Genomic DNA, 20,475 nt, shown 5'->3' with positions numbered 1-20,475 from the left:
ACAGTTTAGTTTCACTGACAACATGCATTCTTATGCTTTGCCAAAGTTACTGCCTTGTTTTGTTGCAAGCGGATTTTAGTAGTCTTTGTAACAATTGGAGGAGGATTGGATCTGAGACTGAATATCAAGACTGAAAGTTAATTCATTTACTGGTTCTGCCACATTTAATGGTATAACATAAGGGATTTTTTAACTTATGGAAGCTGATGCATCATGCAAATCGGAAGTCGTAAGCCATAGGTAGTCCTAAAAGTTATGCTGAAAGCTGCGAAGCTTTCTTTAAGTCTGCTTGGAATTTAAAATTAGTATTTTCGTTTTCAGTGTGATAGATTTCTGATTATGGGATAAATGTGGCATGGGATTATGAAATGAAATGGTAGTTTGTGATGCCACATAGTCTTTGTGAGTAATTTCAGTAATTGCTAAAGTAGATATTTCTATAGGCTTTTGGTTATTCCAGAATTTCTATTATGAGTGGTTGTTTTTCCTGTTGACAGACAGTGCATCTGGCATGGCTGAGGATGCCGAGGTAAACAAGGATGAGGAACCGCATCCGTCCCCAGTGAACACCTCCCAAGATCAAATGGTCACAGAAAGGGTCTGCCCTGAGCCAATATTTGCCCAGGAACCAGAGGAGGATGAATTAGAACCTGGGGAAATAAAAGGTAAATGCTCAAAGAAAACATAACTGTGCTTAAAATATTTAATCTTAATGGCTAGTGTTTATGATGGTGTTTATGCTACAGTATGGCAATAGCATGAGTGTTATTGTGTGTATTAGTGTATGGTGTTGACATGTGTCTAAATGAGCGTAGAATGTTAGCCTGTGTGTTATTGTAAGGCGTTTCTGAAGATGCTAAGATGTTAGCGTGTCTGTTAATGAATAGTGTTGGTGTGTGTTAATGTATGTTAGTGTGTGGCAAGGCTCAGCAAAGCCCGGACACAAAATAAAATAAATAAAGCTGGCTCCTAGATCGAAACCAAATGTGTTGCCCTTCTGCCTTGTCTCATCTTAGTACGTTAACTTTGATAAAAGGCATTTCTATAAGCCATCTATTCCCTGGACCCCTGACAGAACATGATCATTTACTTAGCCTGCATGCTCGTTTAATTATGTTCTGGCCGGTTAAATATTACTACATTTACTAGCTAGGAATTTGGAAGGTGGAATGCTATATATAAAATACTAGCATTGTGTAGTGTGGGATTATGATGTGTGGCTTAGTTCCAGTACAGAAGAGTCCACTAAGCCATTTGATGTTTGCTTTAGGTAATGCTTCAAGGCGAAGGATGGCCACAGCTGAAGAGGTGCGTCTTCCGCTCTTGCATGGGTAAGTCGCATCATTCCATGCTTTGTGCATTGAGAGCTCATCAGCCATGTGATTTTGCATCTTCTATTTATTTCTTAGTGGAGTTTACTACTTCTGTAGGCATCCAGAAATGATAAATGCTGAAACCGCAGATGTGGGTTAGGACGCTACTGTACAATGGGGTTTGAACTCAGAACTAAACAGCATGTGCAATCTTTTGTTAATACAGCTGGAAGAGAGAGGTCAGAATTAAGAAAGGAAGCCATCGCTGGCAAGGGGAGACCTGGTACTATGCCCCTTGTGGGAAGAGGATGAAGCAGTTCCCTGAAGTCATCAAGGTAGGACTGATTTCTAGCAACAATCTGAAAAGACAAACACATACAGATTTAAGCCAGCAACTGTGAATCCATAAATGATGGTTGAATAATAATGCTGTTTTTATACAAGGCCATAAATCACAGCAAGTTTCGTTGTCCAGAATTAGGACCTCACAGCTAAGGGACCACATTTAGGGAATGCTGTATGCCAGCACTAAATGACTGATACATAGGATTTCCATATGGCCTCAGACCGAACACTGTCTGGCACGACAGCATAATCAAAGCACTGGGTTTGCAATAAAAAGTAAACGGATGGGACTGCCACTGTTTTTTTTTCTTAGTGTCCCAATATTGGGACAATAGTAGTGTCCCACTACCATCCATTTGGTAATCTTACTGTTTTTAATGTTTTATCAAATACATCATATTCTACTTTAGCCATTTGCCATAGCTGCAGTTACTCCATAACTTATAAACTGTTTCTAGGAGCAGATATGTAAAATTAAAATGAGATTTAATTAAATGTAGCAGTAGTGCTGGATAAGGGAAATAACTACATCTCCTAGATAATTGGGCAAAAGTCATCAGTTATTATTCTTTCTGTTCCTTCACTAGCTGAAAACACCAGACCCTAAAAAAAACCCTAAGCTTATATTCTTTATAGTTACTTGGGTCTTTCCATTCATTCTGTATTTTGTATGTTGTTCTACATACTGGAAAATCATTTAAAGGGACACTCCAACCATCATGTATGCTTAAATGCATATGACACCTATGTGGTCCCTTTAAGTTTTTGGCACTTCATTTTTCAACTGCTTCAAGCTGTCAATCATAGGCTAAAATAGTTTGGAGGAGGACAGTAGCTGCTGCAGGCTGGCCTGCAGCCTCTCCTTTCCATTTTGGACGAATGCATATTCAGGTACTCACGGAGTACTTCACGGAGTTCTTCACAGGGAGTGTCAGACATTCTACTGTCTCGTTATTTTTTTTTCTCTTCCTCTGAAAAATGTTGCAGTAGAAGACTAGATGTAAAGCTAGGTCTAAATAAAAGTTTCTAGCAATGTGTGGCTGCTTCTGTGCCTTTATTTCAGTGTCCCAACATGTCATCTGCTAAAAAAAACTTTTTAAAGCCAGTAATGAAAATAATTTTCTCAAAACCTCATCTTATGTCTCTCTTTTCGATATGACACGTGTCTTCTCAGGCTTAGTTTATTTTTATGTTGTTTTTTTTTCTTTCTTTCTTTAGTATCTGTCAAAGAAGCCTGATCCCATTGTCCGCAGAGAGCATTTCAGCTTCAGTCCCAGGATGCCTGTTGGAGACTTTTATGAGCTTCGGGACACAGCAGAGGTGCGAATTTGTTATGTGTTGACCTAGCGCCTTTGAGACATCTACAAAGAAGACAAAAATGAGATAAATGAATGATTGGGAAACGATCGAGATATTTCTATAAAGGCCCTGAACTCTTCCTAACTGGCAGTTATTGTGTATGTTTTAAAATAGGTGCATATATCAGAAGAGTGTATGTGTTTTTAGTCTTATCTTTTTGGCTCTAATAGTATGTATAGTGGTGCGTGATATGTTTCTACTCGTACTTTGGTTATCTTACATTATGGCCTTCCATGGGCCTGATGCAAGCCTTAAAGTATTATTGCTTCCAGCCTGTAAGGATATCACTTTTTCTTATTCTTTAACCCCTTGATGACAATTGCCGGTCCGGGCACGTCACCGAAAATCAAGTCGTTGACCGGCACGTCTTTAAACGGGTGCAGAAAGCGATCTATTTTCGCTTTCTGCACCGAAACAGCGTTGCTGTAATGCCTCGACCTTGAGGCATTCAGCAACGCCATGATCGGCACAAAGGGGCCATCTCTGGCCCCTCCCCGGGGCGTCAACATCCGCCATACCTTGTACGGCGGCGGACGCCTGTTTTAAAAGCGTTTTAGGCTTAAATGGTGTCGCTGGAATGCCTCGATCAGGAGGCATCCAGCGACACCAAACACTTACCTTGGGATGGACTGTGACCGCTCCGGAGAGCGGTCACAGCCGCAGCTGCCGGTGATCTTCGCCATCAGCAAGATGGCGGCGGCCCGGGAAAAAACCCAATAAAGACGAAAAAGTTCGCTAGATGGTCTCCAGACCCTCTAGAGAACTCTGGCTCCACTTGCAGGTTGAATACAGGTACTGCATTCAACCATATAAGTCAATGGAGCCCAGCTTTCTAATCACACTGTGATTAGTAAAAATAAATTAAAATAAAATTAATAATTAGAAAAAAATAGTAAAAAACAAGTAAAATGTAAAAATAATTTCCCACTGATGTCACTATCAGGGGAACCTTCAAAAATGTTAATTTTTTTTTAAAAAAGGCAAAAAAAAATAAAATATACATAAAAAATATATTTTTGTGAGCAAGTCCTAAAATTAGCATATTGGCTTAAAACAATTCTCGCATGGAAAGAGTTAAAATACTGGCATATTAAATGCCCATGGGGGGGTGTCTACTTGATGGGGTAAATTGAATTGGCCAGGTTCAACAAGGTCCCAATTAACACGGGGGGAAGGATGGCCACACATCTAATTTCCAATTAGAAAAATGCACACGTACCAAATGTGGCCTTTTAGTTCCCCCAAAAAATGACAAACCCATGCATGTGGGGTATCACTGTACTCAGGAGATGTTGCTGAACACATATTGTTGTCATGTGACAGCGGCATATACCAGGAGCTGTAAATTCATACATAAAGTAGGTGTGTGTGGGAAAAATACACACACAAAAATACTACTGCAAACTTTGAAAAAATGGTGGTGGTAAAATGTGTGCATGCAAAGAGTTAAAATACCCGGTGGTGTCTAGTTTTCAAAAATATATGGTTTTGTTGGGCACACTGAAATTGCCCAGCTCAAAGATGTACCAAATAGGGCATGGGCAGTGGATCCCCAAATGCCAAAGTTCAACATTGAAAAATGTGCATGCCCCAAATGTGGCCCTTTTGCCCCCAAACAGCCAGGCAAAATCATTCATGTGGGGTATAACTGCGCTCAGGAGATGTTGCTGAACACATATTGGGGTGTTTTGAAATAGTGACATATACGAGAACTTTTTAATTCATACCTGAAGTAAAATGTGTGTGACAAAACAAATGCCCAAAAATGTCTACCACAAAGTTTGACAAAGACTGGTGGTAGATATGGTGCATGGAAAGAGTTAAAATACTAGCATTTGAAATACCCTGGGGTGTCTAGTTTTCAAAAATATATGGCTTTATTGGGCACACTGAAATGGCCCGGCTCAAAGATGTACCAAATAGGGCATGGGCAGTGGATCCCCAAATGCCAAAGTTCAACATTGAAAAATGCGCATGCCCCAAATGTGGCCCTTTTGCCCCCAAACAGCCAGGCAAAATCATTCATGTGAGGTATCGCTGTACTCGGGAGATGTTGCTGAACTCATATTGGGGTGTTTTATGATAGTGACATATACCAGAACCTGTTTATTCATACCTAAAGTAAAATGTGTGTGAAAAAACAAATGCAAAAAAAATTACTACCATAAAGTTTGACAAAGGCTGATGGTAGAATTAGTGCTTGGAAAGGGTTAAAATACTAGCATTTGGAATACCCTAAATTGCATTGGCCGGGTTCAAAGATACCCGAAATGGCACATTTGGAAAAAATGGCTTTGAAATAGCAAAACGCTACCTGTACTTATTGCTCCATAATGTGTAGAAAAAAGCAAAAAAACATAAAAACATTGGGTATTTCTAAACTCAGGACATAGTAGAATCTATTTAGCAGGTTTTTTCATTACCTTTTATAAATGAGTAAAAGATTTTTCAACTAAAAGTTAGAAAAAGTCATTTTTTTTTTCAAAAATTTTCACCATATTTCATACTTTTTTAATAGTAAATAATATGATACAATCAAAACAATGTCATCTAAAGAAAGCCCTTCTTGTCCTGAAAAAAACAATATATAACTTGTGTGGGTTCAGTAAACGGGAAAGAAGAAAATTACAGCTAAACACGAGCAGCGCAGAAATGTTAAAACGGCCATTGTCACGAAGGGTACAAAAAGTAAAATCAGCCTTTGTCACGAAGGGGTTAAGGAGAGCTGATTGTCTGGTTTCTTTTAGTATTTGTGTGTTAATTGGCCATTCCCCTAGAATGTATTGTGGTGATTATGAATGCTTCTCTGCTGTCTTCCACTTACACCGTTCCTGTTCCAGGGTCCACAGTGGGAACTTCTAAATTCTGAGGAAATCCCCTCCCGGATTTTGGCCATCACAGGAAAAAGAGGGCGTCCTCGCAATATGGAAAAAGCCAAATTAAAAGAAAACAAAGTGAAAAGAGGAAGAGGACGGCCTCCAAAAGTGAAGATGATTGACTTGCTTAGCAAGCCCGATGCTAAACTCCTAAGAAAGTTGGAAAACCAAGGTAGTTTTAACAATCACTCCCGTTAATAATGTGAAGGCTTCACCTGCTTCCTTTTATTCACTATGCAATTTACCAGTGTCTAATTTATTATATGTCGTGTAGTAGGCTTCAATGAGAATGGCATGCATTTGTAAATGAAACAATGTGAAGTTCTTTGCACAATGAGGCAATCAAAATGATTGTGTAGTATTGCGTCCTTAAACCAACTTTCATTATCTGGCTCCTGAGTTTGGCTGCAGCGCCAAGCGCTTCTTGGTGTTTCTTGATTTACTGTTCCACCTGGCGGACCGTCTTTGATGTTGCCTGCCATGTCTAGTGACACATGCCATGTGGGCTAGTAATCTATAGCTACATTTTTGCTTCTGTTTAATTTCTAAACACGGCTGAAACTATATTTTATACCGGCAGTGGCCTTTTTTTTAACTTGTCTTTTCATTCTGCTAAATATCCAGATATTCTCAGTGATGTGGAAAAAGTGCAGCTAAGTAAATTGAGGAAGAAGATGAGAAGGAAGGTAGGTAAAGTTGTTTAAGAATATTGATGTATCCAAATGTAAACATGCTAGGTGGTATTTTAGTGTTCCTATTTTTTTTTGGGGGGGGGGGGGTAACAAAAGCACTGGCTTGTTTCCATTTCTACATCTGTTCTTAGTTTATATAGTTATGGGAATTTAGTCAACATTTATTATAGCTACCTGCTTTGTGTAGTTTTGTGTGTTTACATTTTTGTTTAGTGGCATTTACACAAAATATTTTAATTTCAAGGCTAGAAATCAAGAAGCTAAACTTGAGGCTGCAAAGAATTTAAAGGTGAGTGTGAGTACTTAAACTACTAACTTGCCTACTGGTTGCACAAGTCGACACTGCTAGCTTTTTTGTTGGACTTGTAAAACAGAAAGCTTTGTGGCAGTGTTTCTCATGAAATAAGCTACATTTAAAAAGAAACTTCCACCATATATTTATCAATTTGTTATTGTTCTGTTACATATGTTATTTGTTGCATAAATAGTACCTTTATAAATGTATTTCCTTTAGTATTTGCATGTCCATGATCCTCTGGTATTCAAAAAGCTAGGAATCGCCTCTTGGAGATTGGAACATGGCCCTGGTTTTGTCAGATGTAGTGCTGGGTGCGGCATAATCATGTAAATACTTATGCCACTGATGTTGGGTTAGTTAGGCTAATACTGCCCCTTAGAGTCTGAAGTCCATCTTGAGAAGTAAATTGCAAAGCTGTAGCAAACACTGAATGTACTGCCTGTAAATACTGGATAAAAAAAAAACTAAGGAAAATCCATGCAAAGTTTAATGTAGGTTTTCTAGTTGGGGTTCCCTTCTAAGGAGGACCTATGATTTCTAAATAATCTTGGAAACACACAGGTCATATGGCTAATAGTAAAAAGAGTATTGTAAGGTACAGCACCCAAAATGCATTTCATTATTGTTTCTTGTAAGCTCAAGGAAAAGAAAGCTAAAGAACAAAAACAAAAGGCCAAGGCGATTACACAGGAGCAAGAGAAGAACAAAGTGAAGAGGAGGCCCAAGGAAAAAGCAAAAGCAACTGTCCACAAACCCGATCGAAAACAGCTAGCTCAACAGCGTCGCCTGGAGGAACGCAAGCGACAGCAGTTTATGTTGGAGGAACTCAAGAAGCCCACCGAAGACATGTGTTTATCTGATCACCAGGTAAGCGTATAGACTGGCATCTTTGTATGCTTCTTATATGCTCTTTTTTAGATGTTTTTGTAGGCCTGTGTAAGTGGTTATTTTTCTGCTGCTGCAGTTTGAGTTTTAAATAACTTTATTTTTTAGCCGTTGCCAGACTTCCCGCATGTGCCAGGTGTGGTTCTGCCCAGCAGTGCCTTTGCTGACTGCTTCACTACTGTGGAGTTCCTGCAAACCTATGGCAAGGTTTTGGGATTAGATGGAACAAAGGACATCCCCAGCCTGTTCACCTTGCAGGAGGGCCTGTTCAATGTTGGGGACAGTTTGGGAGAAGTGCAAGACTTGCTGGTGAAACTCCTGCGGGCAGCAATGGTGGACCCTGGACTACCTCCATATTGGCAGGTATTTGGTTCATAATGTGATCTTGTGTTTCTGGGTTTTCTCTCCTTGTATTTTCTTGATTTAGTTTCATGACATTTTTCTTTAAAACCTTTTTAATCTTCAGTATTCCTGCTAATAATGCCCCGAAATTTGAATAATTCTTATTTCACAATATCCTGCCTTTTCAGTCTCTAAAGATTTTGGGTGAAAAAGTCTCTGAAATCTGCCTGAACCGGGACAATGCATCTGAAGCCCTACGACTCTTCCTGGAAGCATACGGTGGAGACGGTGTACTATGTGAAAGTCTGCGCACTTGTCCATTTCAAGCCCATCCGCCTTTCACCAAGGCTGCAGTTCTTGCTTTTCTTGTGAATGAACTGAACTCAAGCAACCTCATTATCAAGTAAGCTTGCAATATCGAAGGCTCAGTAAACTGTCCCCTTAGTATTCTTAAATTGCGGCATTCATGATACAACATTAATGTTGCATAGCATTCTGGTATGTGATTTTGTGATCCTTTCGGAAAGAGTGTTTTGTCACAGAAATAACCCTTGTCTAACATCATAGGACAATAAACAGATGCACGTTTCATTCTTGAAAAGTCTATTTTTTATTTTTCTTTACTTTTTTTCTTGCTTTATTTAGTGAAATTGATAAAACCTTGGAGAACATGTCTCACTACCGAAAGAACAAGTGGATCATTGAGGGAAAACTTCGTAGGTCAGTAGAGAATGTAGTATTTTTGATACTGTTATAGAATGCCAATAATTGCTTATAGGTAGCAAGATTGCAGTTGAAGCCACATGAGATTTATGATTTAGGTTTAGTCTGTTAAACTTTTTTTTTTTGTTGAGAAAAACTGTTCATATACAACAAATGGCTATTTGCTTGTAAGTTTATCTTTTGGACTGGTTCTTGCATGTTCTACGTTGTTGACAGATTGTTTTTCTGACAGACTAAAATTTGCACTGGGCAAAAGAACTGGCACTCCAGAGACTCGGGTAATTAATGTCCCAGAGGGCTGCAGGAGGCGCAGTGCACGGATTACTGATGAGAATGAAGAGCAGGAGGGTGATGAGAGTGCCCTGCAACAGTTGGGTGTGATTGAAGAGGTCGGTTGATGCTAAATTCATATTTATCTGCAGTGTGGTCTTTTTTTTATTTTGTTTTCAATTGTAATATTCATTCCATGCTGTGCATTGCAGGAGGAGGTGGCATCTTCTTTAAGCGTTGTGGAACTTGAAAGGCAGATTGAAAAGCTCACAAAGGTACTAAATGCAGTGGGAAGTAAAATTGTATATTGCTGGGAATGGAGCTATCCTGTCCACAAGCAGAACCAGAGCAGGCTACTTCCCAAATTTTAAATGCCTTATTTTTTTTTCCTCTTGTGTTTTGCGGCAGCGGCAAATATTTTTTCGGAAGAAGATTCTTAGTTCCTCGCAGAGGCTCCGTTGTGCGTCATTGGGACAAGACCGTTACTGCAGGTTCTACTGGCTGTTGCCACATTTAGGTGGTATATTTGTGGAGGGTTCACAGGGAAGTGCTGGTAAGTCCTTCAAGGAGAATTGAAGGGCATAATTCATTCATTAGAAAATTGGAAAAGTTTGCAATTATGTTGGCACAGCTAGACATTTCCTTGTTTTTCCATGAAAAGTGACCCAAAAATGTAGTCAATGTGGCTAGATCTTTGGTACCCTATTAAACTTCACATCTACGCAAATGCATGGCTTAATAACTTGCAATATTTTCTATCAACTAAATACACTATAGTATTACCATAAGAATATATGTATGTATAATATGTGTGTGTATATCTATATATTAGTTTGAGAAGTTCTGCGAGGGGCGTAATATAACTGTTTAGTAGGTTGGTGTAATTTAATTTTACAAACCTTTAAAAGGGGTAGTGTTCCTGTGTATGTGGGTATGACTGTTTACATCGAGAAAATGGGTGGACTATAGGACAAAATTGTTCTTATCTGCCGTCAAATTCTATGATTTTGTGTATGAAGTGGAGTTTTTTTTCTGTCCTGTTAATTATACAGTCTAGCTGAACAGCTGAACAGCTGAGCATATCTCCGGCATGGAAAATAGCTAGGGGTGTGGAAAGATGTAAATGCATCACGAAAATTTAAAGGAACCTCTCCTCTACAATATGCATTAAAGTGTATAAAATGGCTAGAGTGTACTCAGAATAAATGCATCCTAGTCTAATTTATGCATATTCTGTAATTTGCCTACATGTGATGTTAGTCACTGTCAAACATTTTGAGGTACCATTGAACTCATCACTGAAAATACCCAAACTTTTTTTTTTTTGCAGGGCATACTCCAGAGACTGAAGATACTCTGTTACCATTGAAGACTGAAGAAGCTGAAATGATGGACAATTCTTTCAGTTCTGCCAATCGCACGCGGGGTCGTCAACAGAAGCCCGAAGCGGCTACAGAGTATACATGCAAGTCTTGTAACTGTGCAGAGTCTCAGGGGAGCCCATCAAATGATCTTGTTGAGTCAAGGTCCCTGATTGCACCTGTTTCTGGGAGCCAGCAGGACTTAAACCAATCTGCATTTATGTCTTGGTTGAATCAGAACCAAACATTGCTGAATAGCACTGTATTAACGCCTGAGAGCAGCCCACCTCATACTGAAGCAACACCGACCATTCCCAGTGGGCCCAATGCAGACGATACGGGTGCCACTGAGAAACAAGGCCAGTTGGTTAACATAATCCCCAGAACTCCTTGCACTGATTTGTCTCGTGAACGTTTATCCCAACCAGACAGCCTCGTTTCTGCACTGTATCCTCAAGGAGCCACCCCTCCAATACAGGTGAGATGATTATTTTGTTTTAATAACAGAAACATAGAATTTGATGGCAGATAAGAAATCAGCCTATCCAGTTTGCTGTCATATCTACTGTAGAGACTCAGTCCTTGGTCATGTTTTTAGATTTAGGATAGTCATATGTCTACCCATGAACATTTAAATTCCCCAACCGTATTACCCTATCTGCTGAGAAGCTGTTTATTCAGAACACTCTCTGTACAGAAGAACTCCATTGCATTACATTCTAAAGTAAAGCTTCTTTATCGTTCATTTGTGTAGTGGTTTCAGGACACCACCAGTGGAAAACCCGTCTTTTTTTTTTTTTTTTTCTTTTTGTTCAAAGACACCCCCAGACCATCGTGGATTATCAGTTTATGTAAATAGATAAATATACTATGTCCTTTTTATAAAGATGTGACTTATATGTACATCTATTGTAGATGTATTTTCTGAAAAATAACAGCTCTTGTGTTAAAAACGACTCTGGGCTAAATTGTATCACAGTGGTATCAGCACCACCCACCCACCATTTGGGTCTCCATTAATACCTTTGTCAGTCACTTAAACCAATCAATCACCTAAACAATAATTTAAATGAGGAAAGGAACACTCTATTCAGAAACAAAAGTCTTTAGCTTTGAATTCACCATGTGGGCCATTTGTTTAGCTATAATAAATTCAAGCTGTTACCAAGATGACACTCCATGTTTTCACAAATTCAGCAGAACAAGCAGTTTTAAAACATTCTATATTTTCCTTTTGCCCGAAGAGAAACACTATGAGGGCTAAAAAAAAAAAGTACTCAGTGGTTGTTAACCCTGCACCATTGTAAGATGGCATTTAGGTCCTGCTGTCCCCACCGCTTCAGTGTCTTTACGGATGGTTCATGCTGTTGTGTCTGTTGCCTTTGTTCAGTTTATGCAGCAGAACGTATAATGCAGCCAAGGTGCAATGGGATAGAAAGACGCGGAACTATCCAGCCAGTGCATAAATTCCAACAGGCGTGGGTGGCCCAACTGGCCGGTGACTAGGATGTGTCGAAGCTTCCTTAGATCTGTGGCCAGGATATGTATAACGTGTTAGTGATTCACCCTGTGGTGGATTTTTACAAGGCTATTGCTCTTAATCTGGTTGTTATGTTTGCCATGATAAAATAAATTTTGGTTATTTGTCATCACCAAAACAAAAGAACTTCTATAAGTACACACACACAACTGCTGCCTTTGCTTATGTTTGTGTTACGCTTTTGATATATGGTCTGCTTATGTCCTACGGATTAACAGCTGTAGCCCTTTACAGGTTAATGGATTCCCAGAGGAAGGGCAGCCACCATTAGCTGGCACGCCACTGCCGCCGCCTTCTTCTTCCACTCCCTGCCTTATTTGCGGTAATCTTCAGAAAAATGATAATCCTCAGAGTTTCAATCCTGCCCATGTCTCTGAAAAAGAGAAGCGCAGGGGACGGCCACCGAGCAACTTCTTTAAAGAAATAGAGCAGAAGTATTACAGCCAGCTCATAGAGAGGCCTATACCAGCTGGTGAGTTTCGGAATGCAGTTCATTAAACAAATCAATGTATGTATCTCTGTACTTTATTTAACCCGTTAACATCCCTTAGGACAGCTGGGACTCTCCCCTGTTGGCAGAAACCAGCATCGCTTTCTAGACCCTTCTGAGATCTCCAAATGCTCCCCCTGCTATCTGATCGCATGTACTGCAATGAAGGGCTATGGAGCTCTGCTTATTAATCAGTGTGATCAGCTTCTTGAAGCCCAGTGATTTTTTTTATTTTATTTTACATATAACTAATTACGATTTTGTATGATTTGAAAATAAGACCCTACTTGTCTTGAACAAAACAATATACAATATGAAATTTGTGTTGGCATTCAAATATGGGCTAATAAAGGGAATCCTGGTTTAACATACATGGTGAAATCGCAAGAAATCTCTGGGCTTTGGGTATCTAAAAAAAAAAAACCAAACAAACAAAAAAAAAAACCTCCGTCCTGAAAATACATATATCACTTCAGTTTAAACTATGCAAGTTAAAACTCCCCATATTAACCATATTATTTTCCCATTTGTTCCACCTTAATACAAAAAAGAGCAGAAGATGGGTTGCAGACTGGAAGAACACTTAAGGTTAATATGAGGGGTTTTAACTTGCATGGTTTAAACTGAAGTGATTATATGTATTTTCAGGACGGAGGTTTTGTTTTTTTTTTTTGTTTGTTTTTTTATATACCCAAAGCCCGGAGATTTCTCGTGATTTCACCATGCTTGTTAAACCAGGATTCCCTTTATTATCCCATATTTGAATACCAACACATTTCATATTGTATATTGTTTTGTTCATTGAATATTTCTATCACATCTCCCCTCCCTCTTCTTTCCTCCAAGCTCTACATGTAGTCTTTCCTGTGGTCTGACCATAGATCTTTCAAGTGGCACAATCGCCACCCTCTTCAACCCACTAAAGCTTCTGGCTATACAACCAAGCATCCTGCATGCCTTTTCCAATGGTTTGCCTGCTTGCATTGCATTTCCTGCTTACCATTATGTCCTCCAAAAATAATTACTTCCAAGTCAGTCTCTTTTGATGTCGCTGACAGTGGCCCCAGAGCTAAATTGTGCCTTGATATTTTTTACCTTTAGTACCGTTAAGAACAATATTAAAGTACCTAAGAGACCCTTCTCTGCATATACACCATTAACAACCTTCTGACACCCATCACTCAATTATTGCCTTGTCAATTCAACATCCACATTTAAGTAGTAAAACCATGCTGTTTCTGATCTTGCAAACCATTTACATCCATATTTCCAACCCTTTAGAAACTAACTGGTCTCTAAGACATACTGCTCTGTAAGGCAGTTTTCCCTACTGCTGTTTTGTAGTGGTAGTGCATTGCAAACTTTGAGTTTTCTGGATAACTTTTACTTTGGAGAGTTCAAGTAGAACTTCTTCCTCTGTAAATACACATGCTCTATGTGGCTCTTTGTTTCTCCTTCATGACGTCACTTCACCTTTCCCTGTTAAACCTGAGCAGGAGTATTTTTGTATAAGTCTGCATTTGTCTTTTAAGTATTCATTGTTTACGTTTTCTCCTTTTTGCTTTTATATCTACAAAAGCTTTATCACCCTTTTTGTTAACCTGACAATTTACTTCCCTGTGTGTGCATCTAATAATGTTTTGCCTTCTTAACCTTAGTCTTGTGTTTGCTCCTGTCATCCTCATTCTCAGTCGTAAATGCTACCTTCATCTCCTTTTCTCTTGGTCTTACTAACAAGTTTAATGCAATTTTCTGCTGCCTTTAGCAGAACGTCTCTGGAACATTTCCACTTCTTGACTCCATCTAAATATTTGATTACATAGTATGGTTAGTCATTGTACATCAAATGTAATCCTATGTCCATTTCGGAAAGTTGTGATGTTGTATTCACAACATAGTTTGTGTATTTGTATGCTGTAAAGTATATACGTGTATACAGTAATAACACACCTTAATTTCTGGGCTCGTTTTGTGGTGTATGAAGACATGAAGCAGAAATGGTGGTGGATAAAGGACCCAGCGATGATGGAATCCATGCTCAAAGCTCTGCACCCTAGAGGCATACGGGAGAAAAACTTGCACAAACATCTCACAAAACATTTGGAGCACCTCAAGGAATTGTGTTCTCGGCCAGCCAGTGGTAAGACGTCTCATAAATGTTTACAGTGTTGTGTGAAACTGTCCTTTTGGCATAATTTATTAATAAAATGGCACGTTCTCATTAGTGGTGGACGTAAAGTTGTAAAACTAAGAGCGAAATCTGTCTGCAGAAATAGTGGTTGTTAATGCCTTGTTAGTGTTTTACTTGTAAAAAGCATGATGTTTCTTGTAACTTTGAACCAAATGTATATTTATTTGATGATTATCTCTCATGATTGCCATCCCCTTTGCCTTACACAGATTCAATCTTCAGCTTCAACCCCACCGAAGGAAATCCTGTGAGCCAGGAGACACTGGACAAGTGGTCACTTACAGATTGGACATTCCAGGTGGACCTGTCAATTCTGCAGTGGGTGGAGGACTTGGAACAACGAGTTTTAATGTCTGATCTACAGCAAAGGGTTAGTCCTTCTGTGTGTGTCATAATGCCTTCTTAGAAGGGAAACGACATGTTGTGCTCCTTACTTTCAATCCATAGTTGACGGGTCATTCCAGACTTATGCCTCTGGGCAGAGGTGTGTTTCTTATGCTAATAATTTGGCGTAACATTACTGTAAGATATAGTTTCCTACGTGGTTTACTTGTTCCAGAAATGTTTTTCCACTACATTTTGCATGGGTCTCTTCAGTATTCAGTGATATTAAAACTCTATTTGGGGGAGGGGGCATAATGTGGCCTTTACTTTTGATGGAGCTAGGCATCGGAGAAATTTCCATTTTCTTCTAAATTCATTTAATTTAATATGGGGCCCAGTAAATGGGACTGGCCTGTAATCTCCCCAGTACAATGGATGTAGTGTTAATGTAATGAATCGGTGTGCTGTACACACTGTTGGTCGATCGCTGATTGATGAGATACATTTCTAAAGATTCCACTCCTAGAAAATTATAACACATGTTCAGTTTCTGAAGTGGAAATTAAATGAGGCAGATTTTTCAACACGTTTGTTAATAGAAGACATGTATACCCCAGGAGGTTGCAGTCCCTGCCACAGTCCAGTAATATCATGTGCACCCATGATCTCATTCGTTTGCTTGGAAATGGCTTGAACATTCTGCTGTTCACAGGGCTGGACACCTCCAAGTTTAGACTCAGTTCGAAGTGATCTGAAGTATTTTGAACACCATCTAGAGGCTACTGATGATATTACAGTGAAGGTGAAAAAAGAAGAGCCCCTTTACAGAGAACCATGTAACCCGTTGGATCTAGCAGTACTGCGGCTTTTGGACCTCGAGCAGAACGTTGAGCGAAGATACCTTAAGGAACCACTCTGGGTGTTGAGTGAAGTGCAACATGAGAAGGCTGTGCTCACAGACCCAGAGAACCCTCTCTCTACCACCGAGATGTAAGGACGTGTTATATATCTATCCTAGCTTTTCTTCTTTTTTTTTTTTTTTCCTCTTTTGTCCTGTCTGGGTAAAAAATGCACTTGTGATTTATACCTGTATTTTCCGTGTGTTTTTTGTCAGTGAATACAGTATTACACCACGCCTAAGATTGTGGCGACAGACACTGGAAAGATGTCGAAGTGCTGCTCAGGTATCGCTGTGCCTACAGCAGCTGGAGAGGTCTGTGGCCTGGGAGAGGTCCGTTAATAAAGTGGTAAGTGACCCTGCTTATCATACAAATTTATTTTTGAACCTTGTTTACACTATAGGCAAATGTAACATGTTTTATTAGTGGTGCGTTCAAGGAGAACTCACTGCACTTGTATACAGCATTCATTACTACGCTTTATGAACTTTAAATGTGTGTTACAGATTTGCATAGTTTGTCGGAAAGGAGACAATGATGAATTCCTGCTGCTGTGTGACAGCTGTGACCGTGGCTGCCACACTTACTGCCACAGGCCACGAATGATGGAGATTCCAGAAGGTGACTGGTTTTGCCCTAGCTGTGTCTCATTGGTAAGTGGGAATGGCCCTGAGCTAAATCGGTTTAAACACAGCATGCTTATAAAAATCTTTCTTATATATGGCTGAGGTTAAGAAATATCCACAGCAAATTATACAGGACCTGTTGCAGAAATACTATTTAGTCCATCTCATACACTTCATTACAGTTATATATTGGTGTTGACTGTTCTTTTTTATGTTAAACTGCAATGTCATGTACTAGCTTACGTACACTGTACATTCTGTGGCTGTTAAGACTGTTGTTCAATTATTTTGGCAGCAAGGTGAGTTCATAAAATCCTATGGCTCTTCTCGGCGGGCTAAAAAACCTAGGTTATGCTTCCAAGAGAATGACAGCCCTTCAAAATCATCAAGGCGACGAGATCAGGCCACAATATCCCAATACTCACTGGGTGATGCTCCACTTTCGAAGCGACGGCGCATCGTTACAAGGAGCCATGGCCCTGACTTAACCTTTTGCGAGTAAGTAGCCAGAACACAGTACATATTGTCAGCAAGACTTTTTACTTTAGAGGGAGCTTTCTAGTCTAGAGATTTTTCTTAGTGTTACTATATAAAAAAAAAAAAAAGTACTTCTGTTACTGTCTCTTGTGCTGTGAGACATACCCTTTTGCTGTTTTAAACTGTTAGCTCACAATAAGATATTTGTGACAGTAGTTTTGCGGTTGAATAATATAAAAGCAAAACGAAAGTAATAACCTTTCTGTTACATTATGCTTTTGTCTCACAAATAACAGTTCCTCTTTAGTGACGTTATCTGTCGTAACTGCCCTCAGTAGCAACTGCCCTCAGTAGCTGAGTTTTTCAGATGTCCTAGACAATATACAGGATTGGCATCCCTTTTATTCGGAGATTTAGTATGACAAGCTGTAAAATGTCTCCTTTGACCCTCTGAATATCTCTTTTTGGGTTCACAGGATAATCTTAATGGAGATGGAGTCACACGATGATGCGTGGCCATTTTTAGAACCTGTGAATCCACGGATTGTGCCTGGCTATAGGAAAATAATCAAAAACCCTATGGACTTCTCTACAATGAGGCACAAACTTCTGAATGGCAAGTAAGTGAATTGGAAATGTTTAGTAGAATTATGTTGCCATGTCACAAATGAGCTATACAGTAAGTCCTAACTTGACGTGTGTGTGTGTGTGTGCATGTCTCCTTTCCTGCAACCTACCTTCTGATCTTACATCTTCTTGCTTGTTAGTCTACTGTCTTCGTCCGCCTTACATAGGTTCTTCTTTCTTGGTCCATGTGTCCATGAATCAGGCCTCCTGCCGTGCTTCCTCTCCGGTTTCTCCAGTCAGTGGGGAGGATGTTCCCGGAAGTGCACCGAGAGGCCGGACACACGGACCAAGAAGTCCGCGTGAAACATAGCCGGGCAGGTATTTATTTTGTAGAAGAGTTTGTTTGAGGTGATTTCGTTATACATTATGAAGAGCCAACCTCTGCAGCTTCTCCAGCAGGAAGAGCTTGGTTGGCCTGTTAACTTTGAAGAAACCTCACTGATTTAACTCATACATGGAATTATGCATCGTACAGGGCCTGAACAGATCATCACGCTGGCGAAAACTGCAAGTATTGCCCTTCGTAATGTATAGTGAAGCGAGCAGGTTAAAAACGACAACATTCCTGTCAACTCACCATTTAGTGAATAAACTTTGTGTTCACTGGGTGCCCACTGTAAATTAGGGTTAAGATACCGCTTTCTTTTCAAACGTAATATTACAAATGCTGCTAAATCTGACGTGGCTACCTGTGTAAAGACCTCTCATTTCTGGCAGTGGGTTTCAGGAAATGTGGTTTAGTAATTACAAAGACAGAAGTCTGCAAATGACATTTTCTTTACAGTCTGAGGCAGCGTGTTCTTTTCTTGTTTTGTTGACCAGATCCATGAGCTGTTTACATTAAATCAGAGTTGTGCAGCTCTAGGACTCCAGTGCCCCTAACAGGCCATGTATTGTGTGTATCCTTGATTGACAGTAGCTTTTAAGCATTTTTTTAAATTGAGATACTGTGCTAAAGATTGGATATCTGTAAACTGAGCCCTTTTTGCGTCTCACAAGAAGTAGTTGTTCAGCCCTGCATTAATCATAGCTGGATGTGTCCTGCCTTACATTTTTTATATTATCAGTATGGTATACTGAGTATCTGCAGATGCCCCTTACAACTGCCCCCAGCTACTTTGCATGCAGGAGATGTGTTCAGCCAAACATGATATAATTACCATCAGTCTGCTCCAGCGCTGGCTTTGCAAACGCTGTGTATAGCAGTCTAATCAGACCCCTGTGTGCGTGTGCGGCAAGCACTCCCATTGATTTAATGAGAGCACTTTCCTGCCCCTGATTGGCTGCTTCAAACAGCCAATCAATGGCAGGAATCGTCAGACCACAGGTGTAGAGGGCAGCTCCAGCACCAGAACTGAAGCTTCTAGGTCAGGTAAATCTTAGTTTCCCAGTGTTAGGGACATTAAATCTCCTTAAGTATTAAAGGGATCGTATAAACATACGTATGGGATAGGCAAAAAACACTAAATGAAACTTAAAATAGGAATAATGGGCAGAGTAGGTGTGCTCTTATCTGGTGTCAGATTCTGTGTTCCTGTCTATATGAATGATCATAGGTTTAGGGATACATTGCTCACATACTGCTAAAACTTTACACTGGGTTCCCCCCATAAAGGGGTGATCTGGGTAATTAGGCAGATTTCCTTGTAACTTGCACAGTAAAGTGTTAGTGGTCTTATCTGTCTTTAATGCTATTTTTGACACTTGTCAGAGATTAGGTTGGTTTCATTTGATATGTAAAGGTGTCTTTAGTTATCATTTGTGTCTATTATACATACATATAGATCTGTCATTCATAGTTTTTGTACCACCCTTGTTTGGTTTTCTCGTTTTACATCATTTAGCCCTAAGCTGAATAGCTTTACTCTCTTATTATCGATATCCATCATTTCTGCCAACCCTTACACTTTCACCTTTCCATAAGGTACTCCAGCTGTGAAGAATTTGCGGAGGATGCTGAGCTGGTGTTCAGCAATTGCCAGTTGTTTAACGAGGATGACTCCGAAGTGGGGAAGGCCGGCCTGGCCATGAGAAAGTTCTACGAAAGCCGCTGGGAGGAGTTCAGTCAGGAACGCAACCAGGGTGCACTTTGAGTGAGCCAAGAATTGTTTGCTCTCTCAATCAACCATGTTGGAGCATCTCTGCATCACTGAAAACGGGTTCAGCTCCTTGGTTGTCATTTGAGCTCTTAAGGTGCTGCTTTTCACGTTGAGGGCAGCTATATTGCAACTCGGAGGTTAATAAAATATCTTGGACCGGACCTCCTCACCAACTCTCATCTGGATCCTTTTAAATGTTGTCATCGCTTCTGTTTACTTGGTGAATAGAGCCCCAGGAAATCATGAAGAAATGTGTCGCACCAAACAAAGCAGGGAAGTGGAGCATCAAGCAGTCTTATGTGTGCCCTCCGGCATAGTGCATTTTACCCTACTGCCAAGGGCATCATCGTGTACATACATTTCAGAAAACAAACTACATGAAGCACATCGGTGCACAGGAAACAATACTACTGGAGTGCACATGTACGCGTGGCACAATGCAATCCCGAGTGTGTTACATATATTACTTTCCTACATGTACATTATGTGCAAAATTGGATGGGACTAATGATTCTACTTACAGATCTACATGATTAAGAGGGTATGGGCACCCGATGCTACCTAATGAGTATGCATTTGTGTACTACTATAATACTTTGGAAAAGTATGTCACATGATGTGATCTCTTCCACATAGATGTACCACATGTAACATTTGAAAGCCACTCACTTCTTGCCTGCTGTCCTTAGTTATATTGGCAGAGTAAAAAGTGAGTGATATTTAATAGCAATAGTGAAT

The 20,475-nt window shown here is 39.9% G+C and overlaps 1 protein-coding gene across 1 annotated transcript in view; it reads left to right on the top strand.

Moving 5' to 3' along the window:
• LOC149277386 (bromodomain adjacent to zinc finger domain protein 2A-like) overlaps nucleotides 1–19,731 on the top strand; it is a 30,808-nt gene extending 11,077 nt beyond the window's left edge. The window contains exons 6-32 of the mRNA XM_089502978.1: nucleotides 498–665; nucleotides 1,271–1,331; nucleotides 1,540–1,648; nucleotides 2,877–2,978; nucleotides 5,858–6,065; nucleotides 6,518–6,579; nucleotides 6,830–6,878; nucleotides 7,461–7,468; nucleotides 7,520–7,750; nucleotides 7,877–8,131; nucleotides 8,299–8,513; nucleotides 8,756–8,830; nucleotides 9,066–9,222; nucleotides 9,316–9,378; nucleotides 9,512–9,656; nucleotides 10,446–10,900; nucleotides 11,036–11,042; nucleotides 11,784–11,821; nucleotides 12,239–12,476; nucleotides 14,479–14,634; nucleotides 14,895–15,055; nucleotides 15,722–15,999; nucleotides 16,124–16,256; nucleotides 16,415–16,561; nucleotides 16,830–17,032; nucleotides 17,488–17,631; nucleotides 19,563–19,731. Coding sequence (XP_089359104.1) covers nucleotides 498–665; nucleotides 1,271–1,331; nucleotides 1,540–1,648; nucleotides 2,877–2,978; nucleotides 5,858–6,065; nucleotides 6,518–6,579; nucleotides 6,830–6,878; nucleotides 7,461–7,468; nucleotides 7,520–7,750; nucleotides 7,877–8,131; nucleotides 8,299–8,513; nucleotides 8,756–8,830; nucleotides 9,066–9,222; nucleotides 9,316–9,378; nucleotides 9,512–9,656; nucleotides 10,446–10,900; nucleotides 11,036–11,042; nucleotides 11,784–11,821; nucleotides 12,239–12,476; nucleotides 14,479–14,634; nucleotides 14,895–15,055; nucleotides 15,722–15,999; nucleotides 16,124–16,256; nucleotides 16,415–16,561; nucleotides 16,830–17,032; nucleotides 17,488–17,631; nucleotides 19,563–19,731 — 4,037 coding nt within the window. The remainder of the gene's footprint in view (nucleotides 1–497; nucleotides 666–1,270; nucleotides 1,332–1,539; nucleotides 1,649–2,876; nucleotides 2,979–5,857; nucleotides 6,066–6,517; nucleotides 6,580–6,829; nucleotides 6,879–7,460; nucleotides 7,469–7,519; nucleotides 7,751–7,876; nucleotides 8,132–8,298; nucleotides 8,514–8,755; nucleotides 8,831–9,065; nucleotides 9,223–9,315; nucleotides 9,379–9,511; nucleotides 9,657–10,445; nucleotides 10,901–11,035; nucleotides 11,043–11,783; nucleotides 11,822–12,238; nucleotides 12,477–14,478; nucleotides 14,635–14,894; nucleotides 15,056–15,721; nucleotides 16,000–16,123; nucleotides 16,257–16,414; nucleotides 16,562–16,829; nucleotides 17,033–17,487; nucleotides 17,632–19,562) is intronic.
• Nucleotides 19,732–20,475: the final 744 nt, after the last annotated feature.

The sequence above is a fragment of the Sceloporus occidentalis genome, unplaced genomic scaffold (genome assembly GCF_023333645.1).
Source record: "Sceloporus occidentalis isolate IW3139 unplaced genomic scaffold, rSceOcc1.0.p SCAF_215, whole genome shotgun sequence".
In the NCBI taxonomy this organism is placed as follows: Eukaryota; Metazoa; Chordata; class Lepidosauria; order Squamata; family Phrynosomatidae; genus Sceloporus; species Sceloporus occidentalis.
This window is presented reverse-complemented; position numbering and strand designations above follow the sequence as displayed.